The sequence below is a fragment of the Podarcis cretensis genome (assembly GCF_951804945.1).
Source record: "Podarcis cretensis genome assembly, chromosome: 13".
In the NCBI taxonomy this organism is placed as follows: Eukaryota; Metazoa; Chordata; class Lepidosauria; order Squamata; family Lacertidae; genus Podarcis; species Podarcis cretensis.
In genome coordinates this window covers 30,466,853-30,491,021 of record NC_137182.1, presented here as the reverse complement: position 1 = coordinate 30,491,021, position 24,169 = coordinate 30,466,853, and the positions used below count along the sequence as shown (strand labels likewise).

The 24,169-nt window shown below is 43.0% G+C and overlaps 3 protein-coding genes across 3 annotated transcripts in view; 2 read left to right on the top strand and 1 right to left on the bottom strand.

Moving 5' to 3' along the window:
• LOC307200402 (uncharacterized protein) overlaps nt 1-8,048 on the top strand; it is a 51,423-nt gene extending 43,375 nt beyond the window's left edge. The window contains exons 23-29 of the mRNA XM_079948943.1: nt 664-796; nt 1,261-1,358; nt 2,094-2,232; nt 4,102-4,325; nt 4,561-4,693; nt 6,031-6,087; nt 7,877-8,048. Coding sequence (XP_079805069.1) covers nt 664-796; nt 1,261-1,358; nt 2,094-2,232; nt 4,102-4,325; nt 4,561-4,693; nt 6,031-6,078 — 775 coding nt within the window. The 3' untranslated portion in view covers nt 6,079-6,087; nt 7,877-8,048. The remainder of the gene's footprint in view (nt 1-663; nt 797-1,260; nt 1,359-2,093; nt 2,233-4,101; nt 4,326-4,560; nt 4,694-6,030; nt 6,088-7,876) is intronic.
• The window catches only part of LOC307200549 (olfactory receptor 5AP2-like), a gene marked incomplete at both ends in the record, with an annotated part of 240,442 nt that overhangs the window by 109,755 nt on the left and 106,518 nt on the right, over nt 1-24,169 (top strand). The window lies entirely within an intron of this gene.
• Nucleotides 13,867-19,362, bottom strand: LOC307200174 (olfactory receptor 5G9-like; the record flags this gene model as incomplete). Its single annotated transcript, XM_079948589.1, has 2 exons — nt 13,867-14,564; nt 18,763-19,362. 2 exons carry the CDS (start codon nt 19,360-19,362, stop codon nt 14,202-14,204), a joined length of 963 nt encoding a protein of 320 aa, XP_079804715.1. The 3' UTR covers nt 13,867-14,201.

Below are 24,169 nucleotides of genomic sequence, written 5' to 3'. Positions count from 1 at the left end.
TAGCATTATTTTCAGAGCAATTCTGCAGGGGAAATAATGGCTGCCCCATGCAATGGTGCCAACTTGGGCCCCAGACTGTGGTTGCCCAGCGTGGGGGCAATGGACCCCAACAGAGGCCTGTCCCAGTTGCTGCCACAGCACTGGAGCACCAGAGGTAAGGCAGTGGGTGGCAGCGGCAGACAGTGCATGGTGGGGGACAGCAGGCAGTGGCAGTTGGAAGTGGAGGCCGGGGACCCACAGCAAAAAAAATTGTGGGTGCCCAGGCCCCCAGGGCCCTCTAGATATGGCACCAGTGTCCTCATGGGTCTATGAGAAACAGCCACCCCCCTGCCCTCATACAGTGTACCTAAAAACCATGCTACCTTATCACTTTGCAAAAATTCCTAACTTTTGTGGAGATGGATGCTCAAAGTCTAGTCCTGATTTTAATTTGCAGCCCTTGAACCTGGTTTTAGTTTGCAACTCTCCTGCAGCTGCAATATTGAAGTTATATTGATAAAAAAACAGCAGCAATAAAATTTAAATACCCAACTTACAGCGTTTGCCTAATGAATTGCTAAGTTGACATATTCAAAGTACTTTCAACACTTTCTACGTGTATTACTATTATTGTTGTAGATAACACAACATCATAATCACCATGCGTCCTTCCCTGTGTTCCAGGTTTGTTTATGAGACTGGAAGGAGAAACCCTGAGTTTTCTAAGCAACTGCTGTTGAAAGTTGGCAGTAAATATGAGGGTTTGTTGGAAAAGTGCTGTGAAACTGAGCATCCTGAAGAGTGCTTTCATCAAGGGGTGAGTTATGTGTCATCGCCATGTAATTAATAGCTTCATTTGAAAATAAATAAATTCATGTGTTAATTCCAGTGAACAAACAGATCCAAGTTCTGTTCACTGGAACTGACACATGGAGGGTTGTTATTATTGTTATTATTGTTTTGGAACTGAAGCTTTTATGCAGCTGAAGCTACCATTCCCTATTAAAAGTGGTCACCTTAAATAACTCATAATATACGCACATTTAACTTGTGTGCACATGCTTGGCAAATTACACACACACATACACACACACACACGGGGGTGGAAAGAGGACAGGCATCTGGGGGGGGGGAGAGACTTTGACAATCACACCTGCCATTGAACTCAGTGTGTTTTGACTGTATGAGATTTTGATTTTAGACACTTTCCCCAGAACCTAACCCTAGTGTAAGTTGAGAATCACCGTACAAACATTTAATAGCAGTTCTATTTTCCTTCAGGAAGAAGAGCTAAGACAACATGCTGACAATACCCTGGAAACACTTAAGATGCGCTGCAATCTGTATGAGAAAGCAGGAGACCACGGCTTCCAAAATGAGTATGCTCTATCCTTTTCAGATTATAGCTTGTGAATAGGGGTCAATTTAGTTGGGCTAATTTAGTTTTAGATAACCTCTTTGTAGAGACAGAATGCAGAGGATGAATACTTTTATTAGAGCCAATAAAGAATAGCTTTAGAGTTCTCAAGAACAATTCATGTGGATGGATGTTAACCCAAAAGATGTGGGGTGGGAAGGAGAATATGGGCATGATGTATGAGGCGCAAAGTCTATAGCTGGTGTATCTTGACACGAGGATGGTATGGAGTTTAAGCAGACCTAATTAGAAGAATCTATGCTATGCAGAAACTGAAATGAGTCTGCAACAAAGTCTGCTGGCACAAAGAAACAACAATGGCTGCCTCCTACCCCCATTTTGAAGGAAAGGGGGGAAAACAGCGGTTAACTGTGTTTTGTCTGCATATGCAACATCAGCTAAGTTATATGAACTTCCAGCAGCTGTGTATCAAATCCAGGATAGTCCAGGATTAATTTGTTTGTTTACATAGGAACACAAGACTTTGTCGAGATGGGGAGAACTCTTAAATTGAAGCTCCAGTGTTCCCACCAGTGCAGCCCTAAAAGTGACTTCACTTGTTCTAGTAACCTGTCAACTTGTGGAAGACAATGCAGTTTTCTGAGTCCTTGAGCATTACTGCAACCCCCCCCCCCCAACAAGGGTCGCATCCCAAATTCTCATTGACTAAAATCTTCTCACTTATGGTTCTTTGCAGAGTCCTTGTCCATTATACGAAGAGAGCTCCTGAGATGGCATTTGAAGAATTGTACCAGTACACAATGAAATTCGCAGGTATTGTTGCCAAATGCTGTAAGGAGGATGACGCACATATAGTGGTGTGTGCTGATGAGAATGTGAGTATTTTATCCTCCATATTGGCCTCTTTCCTCCATCCACATTTCTTTCTTGTTCAGCAGGGTTTATTAAATACTATTTTAAATGTAATGCCTTTGAATTGGGCTCAGATAAAAACAACCAAACAAACATGCAATAACGAATAGTGGAATTATTAGGAAGGAATCCATTTCAAATTGTGTGTTTTTTACATGGAATTTGACAGTTCTGAACATGTTCTAAAACTTATTTCCCATAATGTAACCTGAATGTGACCTAAAGGACAGGGATGTTTGACAATGGCTTAGATTTGACTTCTCCTGGTATGTCTACAGCTGACCCACTTACATATATGTTGAATGTTTCTTAGCTGGAGAACCACACCCACACTTGGGAATCCTCCAGGGTCTGCATGCCTGCAGTAGGTGTGGCCACCCTGCACACACACCTCTTCCACACAAACATACAGGACAAAGAGTACACATGCACACACGCACACACACACGGCACACACAGCTCATCTGCTGATCAGTAAAGATCAGTTGAGGGCAGAATATATTCCCTGCATATCTGAGAATGGATGAAAGTAGAAATCAGCCCTTGCATTCATATTGAATGTTTAATAGGAGCAGGAGGAGATCAATTCCATTCCCATTGTGGCAATGTGCTTTTTGAAGAGCTTGAAACCTTTCTGCCCATCCAAGTGCCACAGTGAGGGTGAGAATCACTTTATACCCATTGGGGTTCTCCACAGTTTATTTTCTAAGGGCCATATTGCAGCAGACAGAAAACTGGATGGGTGTCAGGCTTCAGGGAATCAGATCCCTCCTCCCGGTGGCAGTAAATAAGCAGATCAGGTGAAAAGAGCGTTCTTACCAGTAAGTTTCTTTAATAATCACAGCAAAAGACAAAGAAATGCATATCTCTCTAGAAATGGCATTGGTCCCAGTAAAGGTTCACCCCCTCCATCCCCATTAATCTATGTCACTCCTGTGTCAGGTAATCTGAGCTTGTTGCCAGTGAGCTCTCTGTTCTATCACTCTCAAAGCCCGTCTAGTCTTAGGTGAAGGGGGGGGGGGTCAATAATGCTGTCCAAGGACACTGAATCTGCCAGCTGTCTCTCTCCTGGTGTTTCCTCTTCTAGCCGTTCCTCACCCAATAATTCCCAACTTTTCCCCTCTGGACTATGCCCCTCTGCAAACCACTGTTCCAAATCAATACTGTCCTCCTGCCCTTGGGAAGGTTCAGGAGAAGGGGGCAGCCGCTCCAACCATTCCTCCTCAGTCCAGCCTCTGGCAATGGGGGATGTTGAGTTACTGAGGAAAGTTTGGTAGCTTGGTAGTTCACCACTGTGTGCTAGCCAAAACTGTGAAAAAGCATTCAGCCAAAACTGTGAAAAAGCATTCAAGACCTCAACAGCCTTTCAACTAGCTTACCATTGTGTATCTGATCCTTCAATAAGTGTGCTACCTTATCCAGAACACGCATACCTGGATTGGTTGAAATATAGAACTTCAGGTGTGTGTTGTGTGGTGAAGTCTGTTCATTATTGAATTTGTTCTGTGGTTGCCAGTGCAGCTCCATTAGACTCCCCCCCCCCCCTCCTGCCTTCCCCAATTTCATTGCTACTCTTGATCATGGCTATTATTGTCTATCTTCCTATTATTTATATTCACTTGGTATTGTAATTTTATAAAATTGAAATAAATTCAATGCATGTGGCAATATGGGATTGTTCAAGCTTTTAGCATCTCACAAGCACTGTGTCTTCAAAAGTTACATCACTTGCATTCATTGTATTGAAATAGTGGCTAATTTATGTGGCAAGCAAGTTGCTTTGATCACTCTTCTGTTCATCAAAGGCCAACATATTATCTCTCTTTCTCTAGACAGACCTTTTACTAGGAGAAGTATGTCAACGACATGAAGTTAAACCACTAAACAAACAAATGCACAACTGCTGTGAAGATTCCTATGAGTTCCGCCGGGACTGCTTTAGCAATTTAGGAGTTGATCCAGATTATGTCCCTGTACCATTCTCTTCTGAACTGTTTACCTCCCACCAAGATCTATGCTCGGCTACCCCAGATGAATTGCTACTAAGAAAGCAAAAGTAAGAAATCAGCCCAATAATTAGTTGGCTACTTCCAAGCAATCCAATACCTTTAGCTTTCCTCACCTCTGTTCCTAACCGTAAAGACCTGTCCTTTCTTCAGTCTCTACACATATTGCAGTTCTGAAACTCTCCACCTTGTTGAAATCATGAAGGAAACAGCACTTGATTTCACTAAGATGAGAGACACATGCAGCTTATGCTTCCAACCTATCACTCACTGTTCTCATTGCAGGCAGCTTGTCCACTTAATAAAACACCAACCCAATGGCACCACTGAGCAAATAGCAGAAGTGACTGGATATTTCACTACCATGGTGACACAATGCTGCGAAGCTGAAAATCATGAGGAATGCTTTACGACAGAGGTAAACCTCTTAGAATGACAAATGTCTGGGACAGTTTCTTTTTCGCTGACAGCCTGACAAGGCTGAGGCCAAGTGCTTGATTGGGATATGAGTACCTAGGCCTGGACTCCTCCTCAGTGACAAGAATGGCAAGTAGCTCTCAGGGTTGTGGGGTGTTGGGGGGGCCAAAGGAATGAGGAAGGAAAGCTCCATGTTTTGAAAGTGGGGCTCTGGAAATATAGCATTGCAATTGCTATTTGTAGCCTTAAAAAAATAGAATGAGGCCATAGGTGGATGAAGAGTATGCTGCAGGAACCCGCATGGCCTAGCAGAAGGCTGCACTGGCCTGCATGGCTTCCAGAGACATGTGTGACACTGCATGCCATGTGAGTGACATCACACATGCAACATATGATGCCCCCCACCCCCACCCCAGTCTTGGGGGCAACCCAACACCTCCGGTCCAGGAGGATACTATTGTTAGTGCTAACAAAAGCCTATGAAAAAGTCTAGTAGGAGCAATGGTGTCATGCTCTTCTGGTTCCTCTACCAACATAGGTCATTTGTCAGGGCAACCAAGGCAGATTCAGTTTCAAACCTGGGTCTGAACCCAAAATGAAATGGGTCTAGATTTCCTCTAGGAATGCCTGCAGCTGCTTTGACATTACCCTCTCGAGTACCTTGCCACCAAAGGGGGTATTTGCAACCAGGCAGTAGTTGCTCAATACCATGTAAATACTGTCATAACAAAAAAATGCATCCTGATCAAGCTTTCTAGAGAATGTGATGGAAAAAGTGATTTCACCAGTTCCAGTCCAATATATTTTGTTGCCTGGAGTTTGCTTGCCTCCGGCATTCCAACCCCACCCCTACACCCACACGACTCTCCTAAGGTTTCACAGCACTATTCAAACACCAGTTCCTGCCCTCTTCTATCCCCCCCCCCAGGCAGAACCAAGTCAGAATTTCTCTCTTGAAAAGAAAGAGAAACTGGTATCGCATGTGGAAAAATATGCCCACCTACATAGGAATGTGGTTAGGATGGGGTGGTGTGTTTAGCAATGCAAGGCCAAGTTTGGAGGATGAGGTGGGAGCAACAGGGGCTTAGGAAGAAAACAAGGTTGTATTTGAATGCACTGCTCTAGAAATATATAATTGCAATCACCATTTTTGCTATAAAATTAGTGGGAGGCTGTGAGTGGAGGTTTTAAGTTTCTTCAAGGTGCTGGAATGACCCCCTGTATCATTCACAATAGGCTACTAGAATTAAACTGACACAATTGTTCAATGCAGAGGTCTATGGTCAACTTGGAGCACTTTCTCTAGGAATGTCAAAGGGTGTTTGTCATTTCTTCCAGGGTCCAAAACTGGTTGAGCGCAGTAGAGCTGTTTTTGGAGAGCAGTAGCCATCTCAGGTGAGCTGATGTGCAAGCATGGCTTGTGTGAAAAGGTTTAACTGATTCAACATTGACAATGTAGGATGAATGTTATCTGCCACTACTTGCAGTGAAAACATTACGTATGAAGGGCCTTGCTTGACCTCTGTTCTTATTTATGTTATACCACTAGCCAAGGTCTGGAGTATCTATTTATAGCCAGAACATGGCATTATGACAAAAGAATGGATATTTGAACCACTCATAATGCTTGTCTTCATGATTAACACTTCCTCCTCTAGGATACAGAGAGACTCAGATTCTGGGGACCCATTTTATTATCTCAGATATCTCAAAGAGGATCATGCCCTGGAGGTTCTATTGCATCTATCACATATTTGCCTCCAACAAATAAAACTTTCAGAGTTTTGAATTATTTCAGAAGCTTGCACCCAGTTGAGGTATATGTGCCAGCTCCTAGAGGCCGAGGCAGTTTCAGCCCCCCCCCCCATGTTTTCTTTTTTGTTTTTTTATTTTTTATTTTTTTATTTTTTATTTTTTTGGAGGAGTCCAGGCCCCCTCAATGTTCAGAGGGCTTTCTGCTCTGCCCCCTGGCTCCTCACGCTGCTGCACACACAATGTCAGGACGTTGCACAACATTGCACATGTGACATCATGTGCTCCTGGGTCCCTTCAATCAAGGGGGGTGGGCTCTTGAGAAAATAGTGCCTCTAATGAGAGGTAACAAAGAGGGGATGTATATAGAGTCATACCTTTTCAAATGCCTTGTGACTCGAAGGCTTTGGCTCCCAAACGCCACAAACCCAGAAGTGAGAGTTCTGGTTTGCAACCTTTTTTTGGAAGCCGAACATCCGACGTGGCTTCCGCAGCTTCTGATTGAGCACAGGAATCTCCTGCAGCCAATCGGAAGCCATGTCTTGGTTTTCAGAAGTCAAATGGACTTCCGGAGCAGATTCCATTCAAGAACCAATGTACAACTGCACATACAATAGGAACCAAAAGGAACTCACCCCCCCCCCTTTTTATGTCTATAGCCTAGGGAGGCTTCTCCAAACCAAATACTTAAAGGGCCTCTAATTATGCAGCGGCAAACCCACATGTTTGCCAACAAACATACACTCACAGGTAATCCAAGTATAATACGCAGAAACAAACAGAAACATAGTTCACACTTTACATTTTCAAGTGTACATTCTGGTCTTACCTCCCTCTCAAATTTTCTACCTGATTATCAGTAGGGCTGAAAAATTTCGATTTTGGGCTTTCTAAAACTTGCTACTTCAGGCCGAATTGATCTGTAGGTTGCTTAGTTCTGTTTGTCTGTCCAACTATACTTATTCCTAATTCACTGCTGTTTTTTATGCTTTATATCCTCTCCCTGCCCTTGGAGTACCTTTCATTCTTAAGGCATGAATCCTGGAAAAATTCAGAATAATAGAAGCAGGGTTTTTTTTCCCAGAAGGGCATGTCAAATTCTCCCCTTCATTATTAGTAAACAAACAAACAAACAAAACAAAACAAAACCCAGCTATCACTTCTTTTTCTTTTGACATAAATGGATAGAATTTGCTGAAGTAGTTGTCCATCCAGGGTGAGTTTAGTCTCCAAACTTACAAGAAAGTACACCAAGTGTGTGTATGCACTGGGTGCCTTTAAATTAAAATTATTGTTGCTTCAAAATAATGGGACTGTGTGAACTGACCACTAGATGTGAAATGAGGGGTATCTCGTTTTCTCTAAAATGTTCTGCTTGTTCTTATTTGCTTGCTGCAAATAATTATTTGCTGTTCTTTTCTTCTCTCTCAAGAAAGGAAGAACACTGGAAATAAAGCCCAAATAAGCTCATGCATCCTTGGTTGCTTCTTCACTTGTGACGCATCACCTTTCTGATTCACAGGAAACAAGGATTTGATTCCTCCATAATCTTCATCTCTCACTATAGTTTTACTGTTGAGAGTTAATAAAGTGTTTAAATAAAATCTTCCCCTATTGCAGTACAGTGATTCAGTTAAGTAAAAATATAACATATGGGCTTGCGTGTGTGTGTGCATGTGAAAGGAGGTGGTGTGTTGGAATTTGGGAGCACTCTGTAACTATTGGTACCAAGCAGACAAGCAGAAGCTCCTGTTTCCCATGGACTTGCTCTCTCTATTTGACTATTCATCCCTAGAGTGCCTGTTCTCCCACATCTGGGCTTTAATCATGGTGTGTGCAGGGCAGGGCAAAAGGGTCAGAATGAGTCAGAAACTCTGAGCTAGATAAATCTGCAACTGTTGGAAGCAGGAAGAAGCTGCTGTGTTCCCTCCCTTTAGATCTGAGCATTGTGCAGGAATTGGGAATTGTTGCTCTCTCTATATTTTTGGATTCCAATTCCCATCATCCCCGGCTAGCATAGCAAATGTCTGAAAATGAAGGGAGTTGTATCCATCAGCAGAGCTGTAGCCAGGTGATCTTGCGCCCTTGGTAGAACCATCCAGATTGCGCCCCCAAGCCACAGACAAATTAGCTCTTCTTTTCACCTCTCCTCCAGCTCACCCTCCTCCACCCATTCAATTCACCCTCTATTTAAAACCATTTCTTATGAGGCAATAATCAATATTTATATTTATGGACATATTTTTAGCCGATTTAGCCCCACCCCCATTGCATGTGCCCCTGTCGGGGGCCCACCTCACCACTCCCTAGCTAAGGCCCTGTCCATCAGCATCTGGAGAACAACAGATTCCTCATCCCTGGCTTTGTGTACCTCAGCAGGCTGCATTGCTTTCTTCTGACCTTAACACCCCTTCCAGATCCTGCCTCCTATATGGATATGGTGACTCCTTTACTGTTATATTTCCTCACAAAGCAAAAATATAGAGCTACAATGTTCACAATGCATGGCAAAGTCCCACTACGTACTCCAAGTGAATTATTCTTTCAGCTGATAAGAAAAGATGGTTTTGCTTTGTATTCTAATTTGGGGTAAGTAGAAATAGTGGCATTTATGGTTTGAGTAAACTACTGAACTGAAATGCCTAGTTTAAAAATTAGAATTTTTAAAAATGTAAACACACATTATTATTATTATTGACCACACACTATGGGAGATCAGGGTCATTGAGTGATGGGCTTGCATTTGCCTACCCCTACATCCATTCCTGGTTTTCTACATTGCACACTCAGAATAATGGCCTGAACACGACCACAGTTGTTTCAGTTTGGGGATTTTTTTCTGATGTGCATAGGTTAGAGGGGAGATCCCTATCACAATCCTGTTTCGTTATCTCATCCCAGTACAAGTTTCCAGAGTATGTTGTTAAACATCAAATATTTACTCTTCAGCAGCCTTGGATGCCAAGAACACAGAACTCTTCTTTGAACTTGGACTCTAACTAGTGATCCATTGCCATCATTTCAATTCAGCTTTGGATGAAACATTAATGGAAGGGGGAGGGAGGTGTTATAAAAGTTATAGGCTGATGAAGAAATCACTTACTGCATTATTGATTGGACTAACTTACCAATGTTACGTGTCCTGCCAATTTACTTTGGCAGGCAAGCCGAGAGAGAGAGAGAGAGAGAGAGAGAGAGAGAGAGAGAGAGAACGCAAACCAATATGTAGACATTTTGCTGCCTGTGTGAATGACAAGATGCCTGCACCTCTATATAGATAAGCAGGATGGAGTGGTAGTTGAATCTTACTTTAGCACAGGCAAAGCGATAGCATCCTTCAGCTCATATGAAGGTTTCAGGCTATATTGAGGGGTGCACAAAAGGTCACACAGCACACAAAAAGTAGCATAGGATACCATGTGCTCATTGTTGCATCTGACACCTGCTTGCTGCTCATAGGATACCATGTGCTCATTGTTGCATCTGACACCTGCTTGCTGCTCATTTAAACAGATGACACAATGCAGCAACAGTGAGCAGAGCAATGCAAACACATATGTGCCACCAGCTGCAGTGCACGGTCTGGCTTCTTGGGGCCTTCCCCAAGATGTTGCACAACTGGGGTTTATATCATGGGCTACAGCTTCCTCCTTGCATAATTTATTCTGATATCACCAAGTTGGGCACTGCTTTTCTTTTGGGTGAAGACAGAGGGAAAGTAGGTGTTGAGCAGTTTCGCCTTCTCTCTATCACCCAAAAGCATTTCTCTGTCTTCACCTTGCAGAGGATCTTCCATTTGTTTGTTCTTCCTTTTGCTTTGAACATAGCCAAATAAACTTTTATTTTAAACTCTGTTGCAAGCCTGAGCTCATTTAGAACTTTGGCCCACTCGACTTCCCTGCAGACGTTGGCTACTTGTATATACCTTTCCTTTGTGATTTCTTCTTTCTTCCATTTCTTATACATGACCTTATTAAATCTCAGTTAAACTGTAAGCTCCTTATGCAGCCACACAACTTTCTTTAGATGCCTTCTTCTTTTCTTTCTTGTTGAAATTGTCTGCATTTGCACCTTCAACATTTGTCATTGTCTTTCAAATCCTTTCCGATGCTTTCTAGCCAAAGCCACTCCCGACATAAGAAGGGGGGGTTGCGGGCGCACGCTTCGTCTGGCTGCAGCCCCGCGCGACTTGGGGAATCCCGGGATTCATCAGTATTCATTATTCATCGAGTCAGCCAATCGGCTGGCGGTGGGGGCGGGCTTAGTAGGATTCATTTAAGGTCTGGGCAGCCCGTGCTCGCCCCTTTTCTTTCTTTCAGCCAGCTGCGGTTTCCCACCCACCCACCCTATAGGTTGTCTTTTGGACTTTGCTATGGGCTTTGGCTGGTCACCACAAGGGGCCTGGTAGGAGTTTTTCCACTTGGCTAATTGGCAATATTTTGGAAGCCACTTGGTTTTTTCGCCTACCTCGTAGCAAAACGTCACAACACCTTTGGTTTTGGCAGTTAGGCATTGGCAGGGGTATTATTATGCAAATGGGTTGGGGGGAGGAATGCCACCACCTTCCCCAAATGTTGAAGGGTAGTTCATTAAAGGACTCCGGGGGGCATCGCCTCGCCCGAAACCTATGGAGGCTGGGGCCTAAAGCGCGCTCCCGAGCGGTAACCCCTCGGGGAGCGCCCAGGGATGTGCATCTCGGGGGCTCCCCCTGTTGGTGCTTAACCCTTCCTGGTTATACCGGTTAGTCTGATAGGGCCAATGCCTAAAGCCAATACCGCTCTTACCTGTAATCAATAAAGTTGTGGCCATTTTTTGCCCATTAACCTAAATTCTCGTGTCCAGTGTCTTTATTTATTCCATCTGTGGGAAGGGGCGGGAATCGCCACGCAACCAGGTGAATGTGTTCTGGTGTGTTGGGGGGAATGCTCTGTTTAAAAAAAAAACTGAATTCATTGGATATTACACAATAGTTGAGAGGGCACGTCTTTGATACACAGATCATAAGAAATAATACACAGAAACTGTGCACTTAGTGTGTTTTTAATTATGACTCTTTCTATCCATCTAAATATAGTGGTACCTCGGGATGAGAACTTAATTCATTCTGGAGGTCTGTTCTTAACCTGAAACTGTTCTTAACCTGAGGTACAACTTTAGCTAATGGGGCCTCCCGCTGCCGCCATGCCACCGCCGCGTCGTTTCTGTTCTCATCCTGAAGCAAAGTTCTTAACCTGAGGTACTATTTCTGGGTTAGTGGAGTCTGTAACCTGAAGCGTCTGTAACTTGAAGTGTCCGTAACCCGAGGTACCACTGTATTATTGTTTTTATGTTATGTAAATGAAACATATATTTCATTTCTTATACTTGTATGCAATGTGATACCTTATCACCATTTGGTTACTTACTTTCTTAGTGTGATATGCTTATATTATTAATTTAACAAATCATGTATTTCCTACTCTCAGGTGTTTGTGCTACCCCCGGTAGCAGCCCTGGCAGTGAAGGTTTGTCAGGTGCATTCTTAACTGGCTGCTTATTGAGAATCAGTGACAGCATCTGTTGTATTTTCTGGTACTTGATCAGTAGTTGCTTGGGCTGTTCTCCTTGTTTTGCCTTTGGGGGTGACTTGCTATTATGTGTTATGTACATCTGAATACAAAATATACTACTATCAATGCCTGCGGGTTTCAGTGGCTTGATATAAAATAGCTAGGGATGGTATCATAGAGTTAAGAAGAACATTGCCATTGTTACTCAGTATGTCAGCACAAAATTTTAAAAGGGGGTGGTGTCTGGTGAAGTCCACAGAAATCAGAAAATCCTCCAGAGTGAAGTCTGACCTGGAAATGGGCCACTCTGTGCACTTCTCCTACGTACAGAAATGTCAAAAATGGGCAAGCTACATTCACTTATGTTAGAGCAGGAGAATCAAGTCAAGAATGACTTCACAATCACTTTCACTTTCAGGCTTCTTGGATCCAGGACAGGATGAAACTAGCCTCTCTCTTTTTTTTCTTCACAGAAAAGAGATTGTTATTTGTGCTTCCCCTACAACTTCACTTTTACTGGGTATCCTGTCTCCCTTTGAAAAGTTGTTTACGCTTCCAAGAATGCTGGGAATAGTTTTATGCCAGACAGAAAGGCAGCCTGCTTGTGCCTGGACTTTATTAGCTATGTTACAACAGAAGATGTTGTACAACAGTTAGGGCTCATGTGTGTGTATTGCTCTGCATGGCTGTGCAGTTTTGCAGCCTTTGCAGAGGTAACCACAGAGAGAGAGAGAGAGAGAGAGAGAGAGAGAGAGAGAGAGAGAGAGAGAGAGGTGTGCATGCACACACATACATAGAGCCTGGAATCACTGGCTAAGCAGGTACACAGAAAGGTCCTGCTGGGAACCTTAAGGGGACTAGACAGCTCTATCACATAGGCTTCCACAAGCACAGAGTTCAGAGAACTTTTCACAGCAATACATACCATGATAGGTAGAATTACATCCGAGAGAGAAAAGAGGCTATTCTGCTTGATATTGCCCTTGCAGAAAGCTCAGTGGGGGAATGGAAGCTTAACATGTCTTTGAACATAGTGCAGGAATAGATAGCCTGTGGATCTACAGATGTTGTTTGACTCCAGCTCCCATCAGCTCCAGCTACCATGGCAAGTGCTTAGGAGCTATGTCGGTTGTACATCACCAACATCTGGAGAGCCAGAGGTTCCCCATCCCTCCTATTACTTCAAAAGAAAGTATGTGGTGGCTCTTTTCTACCCATAACCTTTCAGATAGCATGAGTATATGCTGGAGAGGAGAGGAGCTGCCACCTTGTTCATTGCAGAGCTTTTAAAAGGTGAGTTTAGAACTGCCCAGTGGTTTGTGATTGTCATTTGCATGGCTACACACATCCGTATTTTCCTCGTTTGCGTACATGCTTTCTTGCTTAGAGTGATTCTAATGGTAACATTTATTAGCCTACACAAAGTAGGAGTAAAACCTCACCACCAGTGTTGAAGCTGCATTCTCTGGCACCAAAGTTATTTCTTTCTCTAATGAAGAAAACACAGCTATTCTAAACTTTAGACAAAACTGGGTGATTCATTTCATTCTTCAACATAGCTCAGTCATGAAAATGTGAATTAATAAATTTGGTTCATCTGCAGGCAGAAGATATCACAGAATAATATTCACCACAAATATATTTTGTCTGTCAGTGTCCTCAGACCAAATCCACAGCATACAATGAAGGCACTAAAATATCTCTTTAAGCAGCCATGATCCAGCAAATTCAATAGTGTAAATTGCCACAATTAATGAGTTTGGGTACAGTTAGAATGTAGAATCCAGGAAATACAGAGGTACCTCGGGTTAAGAACTTAATTCTGGAGGTCTGTTCTTAACCTGAAACTGTTCTTAACCTGAGGTACCACTTTAGCTAATGGGGCCTCCTGCTGCTGCCGCGCCACCACCGCACAATTTCTGTTCTCATCCTGAAGCAAAGTTCTTAACTCGAGGTAGTATTTCTGGGTTAGCGGAGCCTGTAACCTGAAACCTGAAGCGTCTGTAACCCAAGGTACCACTGTATGTCAATAAAAGAGAGTTGGCATTGCCATTGTTGCATGGAAATAACAAAAAGGGCCTGCTTCATTCCATGTACTCCTGAAATAAAGATATACTCAGTACTTGTTTGCACTGCTTACCAGTCCTTGAAAGTCAAATGATGTGCAAATCTCAACAAAGGGACTTCAGCCATAAGAGTTCAGCACCCTCACATCACTGCATTACTTTTACATTTGCTGACAATCCTCTTCCAAGCTTCCTTCACTTCTTTGTTCCTCAGACTGTATATAAGGGGATTGACCAGAGGCGTCAGGACAGTGTAGAATACAGAAAAAAACTTATTCAGCTCCTTTAGTATTTTTGTTTTTGGTAGCACATAGACAATAATGATTGTTCCATAGAAAATGGACACGACAACCAAATGAGAAGAGCAGGTGGAAAAAGCCTTCTGCCTACCAGTTGCTGAGGGAATTCTCAAAACGGCATTAATGATGTAAACATATGATGTAATGGTTAAGATAAATGATGGAAGTGTGCAGAAGGATGCCATGATGGTCAATGCAAGTTGAACCTTATAGGTGTCAGTGCAGGACAGTTGAATGATAGGGAGGAAATCACAAAAGAAATGTTCTATTTCACTGCGACCACAGAATGTTAGCTCAGATACAAAAACGATCAATATAGTGTTTTCTATGAATCCACACAGCCAAGATGCAGCTACCAGTTGAAGGCAAACCTTGTTGTTCATTATTCTTGTGTAATGCAGGGGTTTACATATTGCAGCATAGCGATCGTAAGACATCGCCGAAAGAAGGTAGCATTCAGATGCTGCTAAGGATGCTGCAAGCCATAACTGCACAAGGCAGCCATGGACAGGGACTATCCTTTTCCCAGTCAATAAACTATTCAACATTCTGGGCAGGATTGTTGAGGTATAGCAGGCCTCCAAAGAAGACAAATTCCCCAGAAAGAAGTACATGGGAGTATGAAGGCGCTGATCGGTCACAATTAGGACAATGATAAGGATGTTCCCAGTCATAGTCAAAGCGTAGATGATTAGAAAGAGAAGGAAAAGAAGAATTTGCAGGTGCTGGAGATCCCCAAATCCAAGGAGGATGAATTCAGTTGTCATAGTTTTATTCACCCCCTCTGATTCTACCATGGTTTGCTTTTTTTTCTAGAGGCAAATAAAATAAAAGACATGCAATGATGTTTATATTGCAATTCTGGTGAATAGAGCATATGGTTTTAGGATAGATCATATAGTTTTCTCTATGGATGCCCAGTTTCTCATTCCAGTTCTGTAAATTAATGTGGGGTGGGGGAGGAAGAAGGTCAGGCCAGAGTTTTCAGTTCATTAAAGAGGCATGTTGAATATGATCTATTTAGATATTTCAGCCCTGTCACAGTATGGTGAATTATGATGCTCACCTGAAATAACAGCAATAGAAATTACCTGTATTCCTTAGTCAGAAAATCTAAAGCTTGGGACTTGTACTTATATAGCAGTTAAATCTCTGTTGTTATTGCAAAAGGACTTGATTATCTTCTCAGATCTGGCAGTCACCATTCCCATTGTTCCTGATCTGTGTTCCGAATCTACTGTTTAAGAGGAAAATAAATATTTTTGCCCTAATTGAACTCTTGAGGCAGTACTGCTGCTCCTAGTTCCAACAAATCTGTTTTACCCTTTAAGGAATATGTACCCCCAGTACAATTCATTAAAAAACTAGTGCTGTGTGAAAAATGTCTTCTGTGTTTTCCTCCTACCCATTCTCCACAAGAAAATAAATCACACTCAGAAATTGTCGAAGAGAGAAAAATGTCGGTGAAATTCTCAAGAGCGGGTTGAAGATTTTATGTTGCACTTACTTTTGTGAATTTCCTATCTTTTGTTCTACAGATCATTTCTCTGGTAATCTGCACTCTGTTCTGTAAAACAGATATAGATAAAATTTCTGACTGGTGATGTATATACTGTATTGTTGTGCAGTGTTGTATATTGTGGTGTATGGTGGATTGTCGTGTAAGTTAATGTTGTTTGTCAAATAAAGTATTTTTGAAAAAATAAAATAGAGGACAAAGGATTAAGGGCCTTGGTGTGAGATGGGAAATGGGTGGGCCCCCTCCCTCCCCCTCCCCCCTCCCTCCCTCAAAAGATAAAGCCGGAGTTCGAAGTAGAGTTTTGTGGTGATCTGGGTCAGAAGCAAGGCAGCAAGCTGAAGAGGTCCAGAGTGTAGATGCAAAGAGGAAAGTCCCTCAGAAGAGTGAGCTAACTGGGGCTGAGAAGCTGCAACTCATTGATTTTGCCACTCTCTGGGAGCCTGCTGTGGAAGAAGGGGTGCAGCAGGAGGAATTGGAGGTACTGTATGTGTGAACATGCTGGAGGAGCAGCCAGCAGCTGAAGAAATGGTGGCTTATTTAAATAAACCATATTTCATAAAGATACCCCAGTCTCTTCTGTGCCTTACTTCCAAAGGAAACACGAACCCTTGGTAAGCACCTGGAACCCTTGGAATCTTGCACCATTTGGAGATGGTGGTAGACTGCAATAATACTTTGCTTTAACTTTTGTTTCATGATGTAAATCACTTTCAGTCACTTTTTTTGGAAAAAAACAAACAAAAAGATTGATTAGTGCTTATTATTAAGATTATTATATGTGGACAATGCTCTGGAAATGATGCTTCATCACACATAATGTCAGAGACTTCTGGGTGGAAGTTGTGTTGTTCCCAGGGAATTGTGGGTAGAATGAAAAGTTCCACTACTTTGAAGTACGGTGTAGCTTTCTTCAAAAATACATCACCAGTTGTTATGCTGCTGCAGCCTAGTATGAGCCTGGATCCTTTGGGAATTTTCACTTCTGTCAGGGACTGGGTAGATGAGGAAAAATGGTGGAGACCATTGTCCCAGGCATCGCCTAGAGAGGAGGAAGAGGCAGATAGCATAGACCTCCAGGAGTGGTTTGGCACAGGGCATACCTCAGAGGGAGATGAGGGCAAAAGTTGGGAAATAATAGGAGAGGAGGAGGAGGAAGTGGAGAGCATTCAACTGGCAGAGCCTGAGCAGCACTTGAATGAGAATAGAGAACAGAGAGCTCAGAGGCAACTGTCATGTACCAGCCACCGTTGGAGGCAGGAGGAGGAGTCAGATGAATAGCGATGAATAGGGGAATAACGTAGAAGGGGTGGAGTTTCACTCGGGGCAACATTAGGCATCATGGAGCATCTTCAATTTGCCTCTGTAACTTGTATTAATAAACAGAACACTGCTTTCCTGGGAATCGGCTGCAGCTGCCAACAGCACCCTGACAATGCCCTCTGCATCCAATTCTAAAAAAAATATGGTGAATGGTTCTATGGAGCCCAAAGCTGAGTTTTTACATTACAATTCAAAAATGCAAGTTCTTTGTTGTACTCACACAGTTTCTGGTTGGACACTGATTAATTATAGCTCAGTTTCCTAGTAGCTTTAGGCAAAAGACTGCAGTAATAGTAGGGTCGCCATACACCATTTTTGCCAATTTCCCTTGAGAATAGCTTAAAAACTGCATTCTTTTGTGATTTTGCCAAAAAAGCAACCCAACCCTAAGTAATAGCCAAAGATGAATACAAAATAAATCATCCAACCACAGCAAGTTTCAAAATAGAATCCACTTAATAGAGACAACCTGATGAAAACACAAGACCACAAAAGTACAGGGTGGGGATTTTGACTCCTTGCTCATTTTGTTATGTGCTGTCAAACCACAGGAACAAGATTGCTGGTAAAATCTGCTGCCATCTGCTGGATGTGAATTTTGAGTTATCCTGAATCACTACAATGGTACCTCGGGTTAAGAACTTAATTCGTTCCGGAGGTCCGTTCTTAACCTGAAACTGTTCTTAACCTGAAGCACCACTTTAGCTAATGGGGCCTCCCGCTGCTGCTGCGCTGCTGCTGCTGCACGATTTCTGTTCTCATCCTGAAGCAAAGTTCTTAACCCAAGGTAATATTTCTGGGTTAGCGGAGTCTGTAACCTGAAGCATCCGTAACCTGAAGCTTATGTAACCCGAGGTATGACTGTACTTCATTAAAAAGTTCCATGCATGTCTCACAACATTACATCTTAATGCTATTGAACATTTGCATCTTAACCACATTACACAGTGCCCTCTGAAGCCATTTTAACAGGAGACACTTAGATATTTGTGTCTCCCACATCTGTGAATGCAAATCCACATTACAACAAACCATGTGCCTTACACAAGGAGCTTCCATGTGTACAGTAATGTCCCCACTTCAGAAGTAGCAACTAAACATGGGAGCTACCAAAAAAATGCCATGGAGGTGAGGTAAAGGTGTGGGCTTGCAGTACTGTTGTATCTATGTTGCTTCCTCACAGCAGCAAAGCTTGAAGAAGCCTACAATGTGAAGTAATTTGCCCACTTTCTGATAGCTCTCCCCAGGGCCATCTTCACCTCTTTGTTCCTCAGGCTGTATATATAAGGATTGACCAGAGGTGTCAAGATGGTGTAAAAGACAGAGAAACCTTTATTCAGCTCTCTTAATTCAGTTGTGTCTGGCAAAAGATACACAATGATGAGGGTGCCATAGAAAATAGTCACCACAATGAGGTGAGAAGAGCAAGTAGAGAAGGCCTTTTGCCTCCCTGCGGTAGATGGGATTCCAAGAACAGTAGTGATGATGTACACATATGATGTTATTGTTAAAACGAATGGTGGCAAGGTGCAGAGTGAGGACAGGACAGTTGATAAAAGCTCTACTTGGTGTGCATCACTGCAGGTCAGTTTCATCATGGGGATGAAATCACAAAAGAAATGCTCAATGACATTGTGGCCACAGAAGGTTAACTGTGCCATAAAAATTAACAAGATTGAATTTATCACAAAACCTCCAAACCAAGACCCAGCTACCAGCTGGAGGCAAAGCTTGAAATTCATCAGGACTGAGTAATGCAGGGGTCGACATATGGCCACATAGCGATCATAAGACATTGCTGCCAGGAGATTGCACTCTGTTGCAGCTAAAAACCCAAAAGCCCAAAATTGCACAATGCAGCCCCAGACAGAAACACTTTGGTTCTCAGTTAAGAAACTGGCCAGCATTCTGGGGAGGATGGTTGAGCTGTAGCAGGTCTCCAAGCAAGACAAATTGCCCAGGAAAAAGTACATTGGTGTGTGGAGGTGCTGATCTGTCACAACTAGTGCAAGTATGATCAGGTTCCCAGCCATTGTCATGATGTAGACTGTCAGAAACACAACAAAGAGAAGAATCTGGAGGTCCCGGACTTCTCCAAATCCAAGTAGAATGAATTCTGTGATGATGGTTTGATTTACCCATTCTAGTCTTTGCATAGTTTTCATCTAGTGGAGTGGGAAGATAACAATTAATCCAATTACTATTAGTTTTTTTAAAAAAAAAATCACAGTTTCAGTAACATCCAACTAAGCTTTAAGCTCTTCAGTTGTGTGTAAAAAGGTAAAGGGACCCCTGACCATTAGGTCCAGTCCAGACCGACTCTGGGGTTGGGGCGCTCATCTCGCTTTATTGGCCGAGGGAGCCGGCGTACAGCTTCCAGGTCATGTGGCCAGCATGACTAAGCCACTTCTGGCAAACCAGAGCAGCGCACGGAAACGCTGTTTACCTTCCCGCTGGAGCGGTAGCTATTTATCTACTTGCACTTTGACGTGCTTTCGAACTGCTAGGTGAGCAGGAGCAGGGACCAAGCAACAGGAGCTCACCCAGGCGCAGGGATTTGAACTGCCGAACTTCTGATCAACAAGTCCCAGGCTCTGTGGTTTAACCCACAGCGCCACCCGCATCCTCAGTTGTGTGTAGGCTGTATCAATTGGCTCCATTCTATGAACAGGAGTCTTTCCATTCATGGGAAAGTCCTTGATCTAGTGAAAGCCTCTCAAGGATGGGTCATGATTTTCACTGATGTCCTTATCTCCCTGTTGACCCTTTGGTTTCCATGCTGCTTCAGAGGGTGCACCAATTCTTGGGATCAGGTTTTCAGAGGAGAATGGGCAAGAATCACAATAGATAATTGATTTAAGTAGCTTTAAACACATTTAATTTCAGCAGTTTGTGCTCACTGGACACGATCTGTTTAAATTTTATATAAATTGTTTATTTAGAACATATGGGGTTAATAAAATATTCTAGTTTGGTATCTAAAAAGAAAAGAAGGAGAAGAAAAAACCTTCCATCTTCTGAATTTCATTGTCATCCAAACAAGGAATGGATTTTTTTTTTTTAGATTTTCAAATGTTATGCTAAAGAATCAAGTAGGTAGCCATGTTGGTCTGATGCAGTCAATATATATATATATATAGTCCAGTAGCACCTTAGAGACCTAACAAACTAAGTTTGTTCTTGGTACAAGTTGTCGTTCTGAAGAAAGCTTATACCAGCCTTTCTTAACCTGTGGGTCCCCAGATGTTGTTGGACTACAACTCCCATCACCCTTAGCTAGCAAGACCAGAGCTCAGGGATGATTGGATTTGTAGTCCAACAACATTTGGGGACCCACAGGTTGAGAACCACTGGCTTATACCAAGAACAAACTTAGTTGGTCTCTATGGTGCTACTGGATATACGTGCAGTATATTTTCCAAACAAAGCATCAATATATAGTTGCTCAATGGATACATGCAGGGTCTCCACCCTTTTCCATTTCCTGCAAGTTGCAAAGAGATCTATGAACAACAACAAAGACAGTAATTCTATTTGTCTGGGAGTGGGCCCCATTGAATCCAACAGGATTTCTTCTGAGTAGGCATGATTAGGATTATGCTGTAAGACACATTGCTCTCCTTAAAAAAATAAAAATAAAATAATTGACAGCTTTCTGACATGCTTTCTAGATCTGTCAAAACAAATAATAAACCAGGGAGGCAAGCTGAAAGTAATTGATGAATACAAAATAAAATTTAAAATATCAATAAATACAAAATAAAATTGCAAAGATTAAAAAGATTTTTAGAAAATGGTAGCTGTCTCTTCTGCCATTGCTGAAGAGCATGGGAAAGTATTGCTCACCTGAATTCCAATTTGCTAGAAATCTTTGAAGGTTAACTTCTGGTCTTCAAAACCAGTTGCTTTAAATATTGAGATGAAGCTACTTCAGTCATGCTCATGGATCAGCTACAATGAGAAAGGTTCACTTGCACCTGAATGTTCAAAGTTATTTATTTGAGTTACATTTGCTTAAGAGTGGGAAAGCAGCAAATACTCATATCCTAATTAGACTCTTGGGAAATCTTTGAGTTTAGTTTCCAAATCAGTTTTGTGCATCTCTTTGAAGAACCTCTACCTCAGATGAATACATTCAAAATGGGAAGGCTTCCTATCCTATCCTTTCCTCCCCTCCCTTAATTAGGCCTTTTGAATAAAGATTTTATTAGACATTACAGATTAGAATCTGCCTAATTCAAAATCTTTAGTAAATTTGAAGTGTTTCCTCTTCAGACTAACTACCTAAGAGATTCCAAAGGAAGCACTAATAGTGTTGTTAACTATCACAAAATTTGTAATCTTATCCAATGTATATATTTTATAAATATATGAAACCCTTTCTTTCAGCAGCAAGTACAAAATGGAACAAATCAAATTGCAGGCCCACTTCCTCCCCATCTCCGCTCAGGTGAGCCACCAATAAAGGAGACCACACAGCTGAATGGGATCAAATCAGGCCACAAATTTATTGACTACAGATGAAGTGGTTTGGCATAGGCATTGGGTGAGCATTTATTTCCAGGCTGCCTTCCAGAAATGACATCAGGGTCAACCCAACAGGAATTCCCAAAGGGGTTACAATGTCTAAGAGTTCTGAGGGCCAAGCCCCCCAACTGGGCAAGTGGAGAGAAGCAACTCCATCACAGATCCCTTTAATGGGATATCCTACTTCTGGAAGGAAAGGTGAGGGTACAACCCCCCCCCCGACACACACACACACACACACACAAAGGCTAATGTTAGTAAAGGTAAAGGGACCCCTGACCATTAGGTCCAGTCGTGACCGACTCTGGGGTTGTGGCGCTCATCTCGCTTTATTGTCCGAGTCAATACAGCTTCCGGGTCATGTGGCCAGCATGACTAAGCCACTTCTGGCGAACCAGAGCAGTGCACAGAAACGCCGTTTACCTTCCCACTTGCACTTTGATGTGCTTTCGAACTGCTAGGTTGGCAGGAGCAGGGACCGAGCAACGGGAACTCACCCCATCGCAGGGATTCGAACCGTCGACCTTCTGATCAGCAAGTCCTAGGCTCTGTGGTTTAACCCACAGCGCCATCCATGTCCCTGTAAAGGCTAATGTTACCCAATGCTTAAACCACCAAAGTTGTGGTGATTGCTACCGGGTAGACAAAACCTTCAGGTCATAGCCAATTTGCCTGATAGGCAAATTCCTACCCAGCCCCACAAATATGGCAACCAACGCAGCAATAGCAAGGTCAATTCAATGAGTAAATGCAAAAATTACTGGAGTGGGTGAGTGGGTTGATCTGACGAAGAAGTGCTGGGCATCGGGGGCTGGCATGGGCTGTTTCAAATCCCCTGGGAGCAGACCTGAAAGAAGCCTGATGGTTCCCTCAAGTCCCAGCCCTCCGGGCTAGCCTGCCATTGGCCAATTCAGCAGGCAGGATTTCAGAGACTCACACTCCAGCAGGGATCAGACCCTGGTGCCCAGCCCTGCATCATCAGTGGAAAGGGAAGCACTGGCCGTCCCACAAAGCTGCTGCACCTCTAAAAGCATAGCTATGGCTCTTTTTAGGCACACTATTAAATTGAATAAGGCCATACCTTTGAATTGAATCAGTTTACAAAATCTTCAAGCCATCACAATCAAGTGACATAAGTCAGTGGTTTTCAACCTTTTTTAGTCCATGGCTCCCTTGACCAATTACATTCTTTCTGCAACACCCCTGTGGGGCTCAGAAGCCCAGTTATGTCACCCCTTGCCTGCAGAGCTGGCAGCCTCTCGCCCTTTCTTGAACACCCTCCATTGTGGAGTGTTCCCTCATCCTCCTCTCCTCTAATCTCTCCTTGGGAGTCCTCTGGGCAGCCACAGCTGCCACCCCTGGTCTCTGAGCTGCCCCCCTGCTCCAAAGAGAGGTGCTTCCTCACACTGTCCCACAGAGGTTTGTCCATTCCCAGCAGCAAGGGCTGACAGACTGGCTGGCTGGGCTCCCTCGCCCTCTTGCTTGCTTATTCTGGGGCCACATCAGCTCCTGGCAACCAGCACCCTCTGGCCAGCCCCAGAGGCACAATTTGCCCACAGAGCTTGTCATCAAGATTGCTGCAACAAACAGCTGTGCAAGCCTTTTGGAGGCAGAGATGTGAGAGGACATCAGAGGAGGGAGGAAAGGAAAGAGGGACAGAGGCCAGTGTTGCCTGTGGCACCACCCCAAGGCACCCCAAGATGCCATGGCACACTGGTTGAAAACCACTGACTAAGTGAATATGTGAATATTCACTCAACAGCCATTCATGTGGTATCTGAAATGAAGCTGCATGCTTCAGACTTCTATAACCATATATCACATGGAAATCAAACAGTAAAATAGGTTCCCTCTCCCTTACCACCCCCACCCCTACAGAATCTTCTCTTCTCAGCTTGAGTTGCCTCTTGGGAGTAAAGCTCCTGAAGATCTATAAGAGGCAAATATTGATAAAGTTCTTTGCCACATTGTCTTTCAACATCTGCCAATTAATATATGACCAACAGAACACACATAATCACTTCTAAATATTTATTTCAATGCTTGATTAGACCCATGGGAATGAATGAACCAAATATAAACTTCATTGCCATGTCTCTTTCATTTCTGTCAATGCAAAGAGCAATTAGACAGATCATCTTTGAAACAGAATGAGAAAAACATGATAAATGGAGGAAACAGCAGCTCACATTTGGTGGATGGCTACACCAATGAACTGCATGATCAGCGATGGAGAGAGAGAAATAAAATAAGATTAGGTAACCCAGAATCTACCCATGCACAGCTAGGTAAGTTCATGTCGTATTTTCAGTTATCTTATTTGTTACCAATTTGATTGATTGTATCAGAAGTTCATTATACTTTGAATACTCTCAAGAAATATCTTCAGGGGTTAAGTGTGCATAAAGCCACCATCTAAACTGGTGCTTTGATAAAGAAAATATT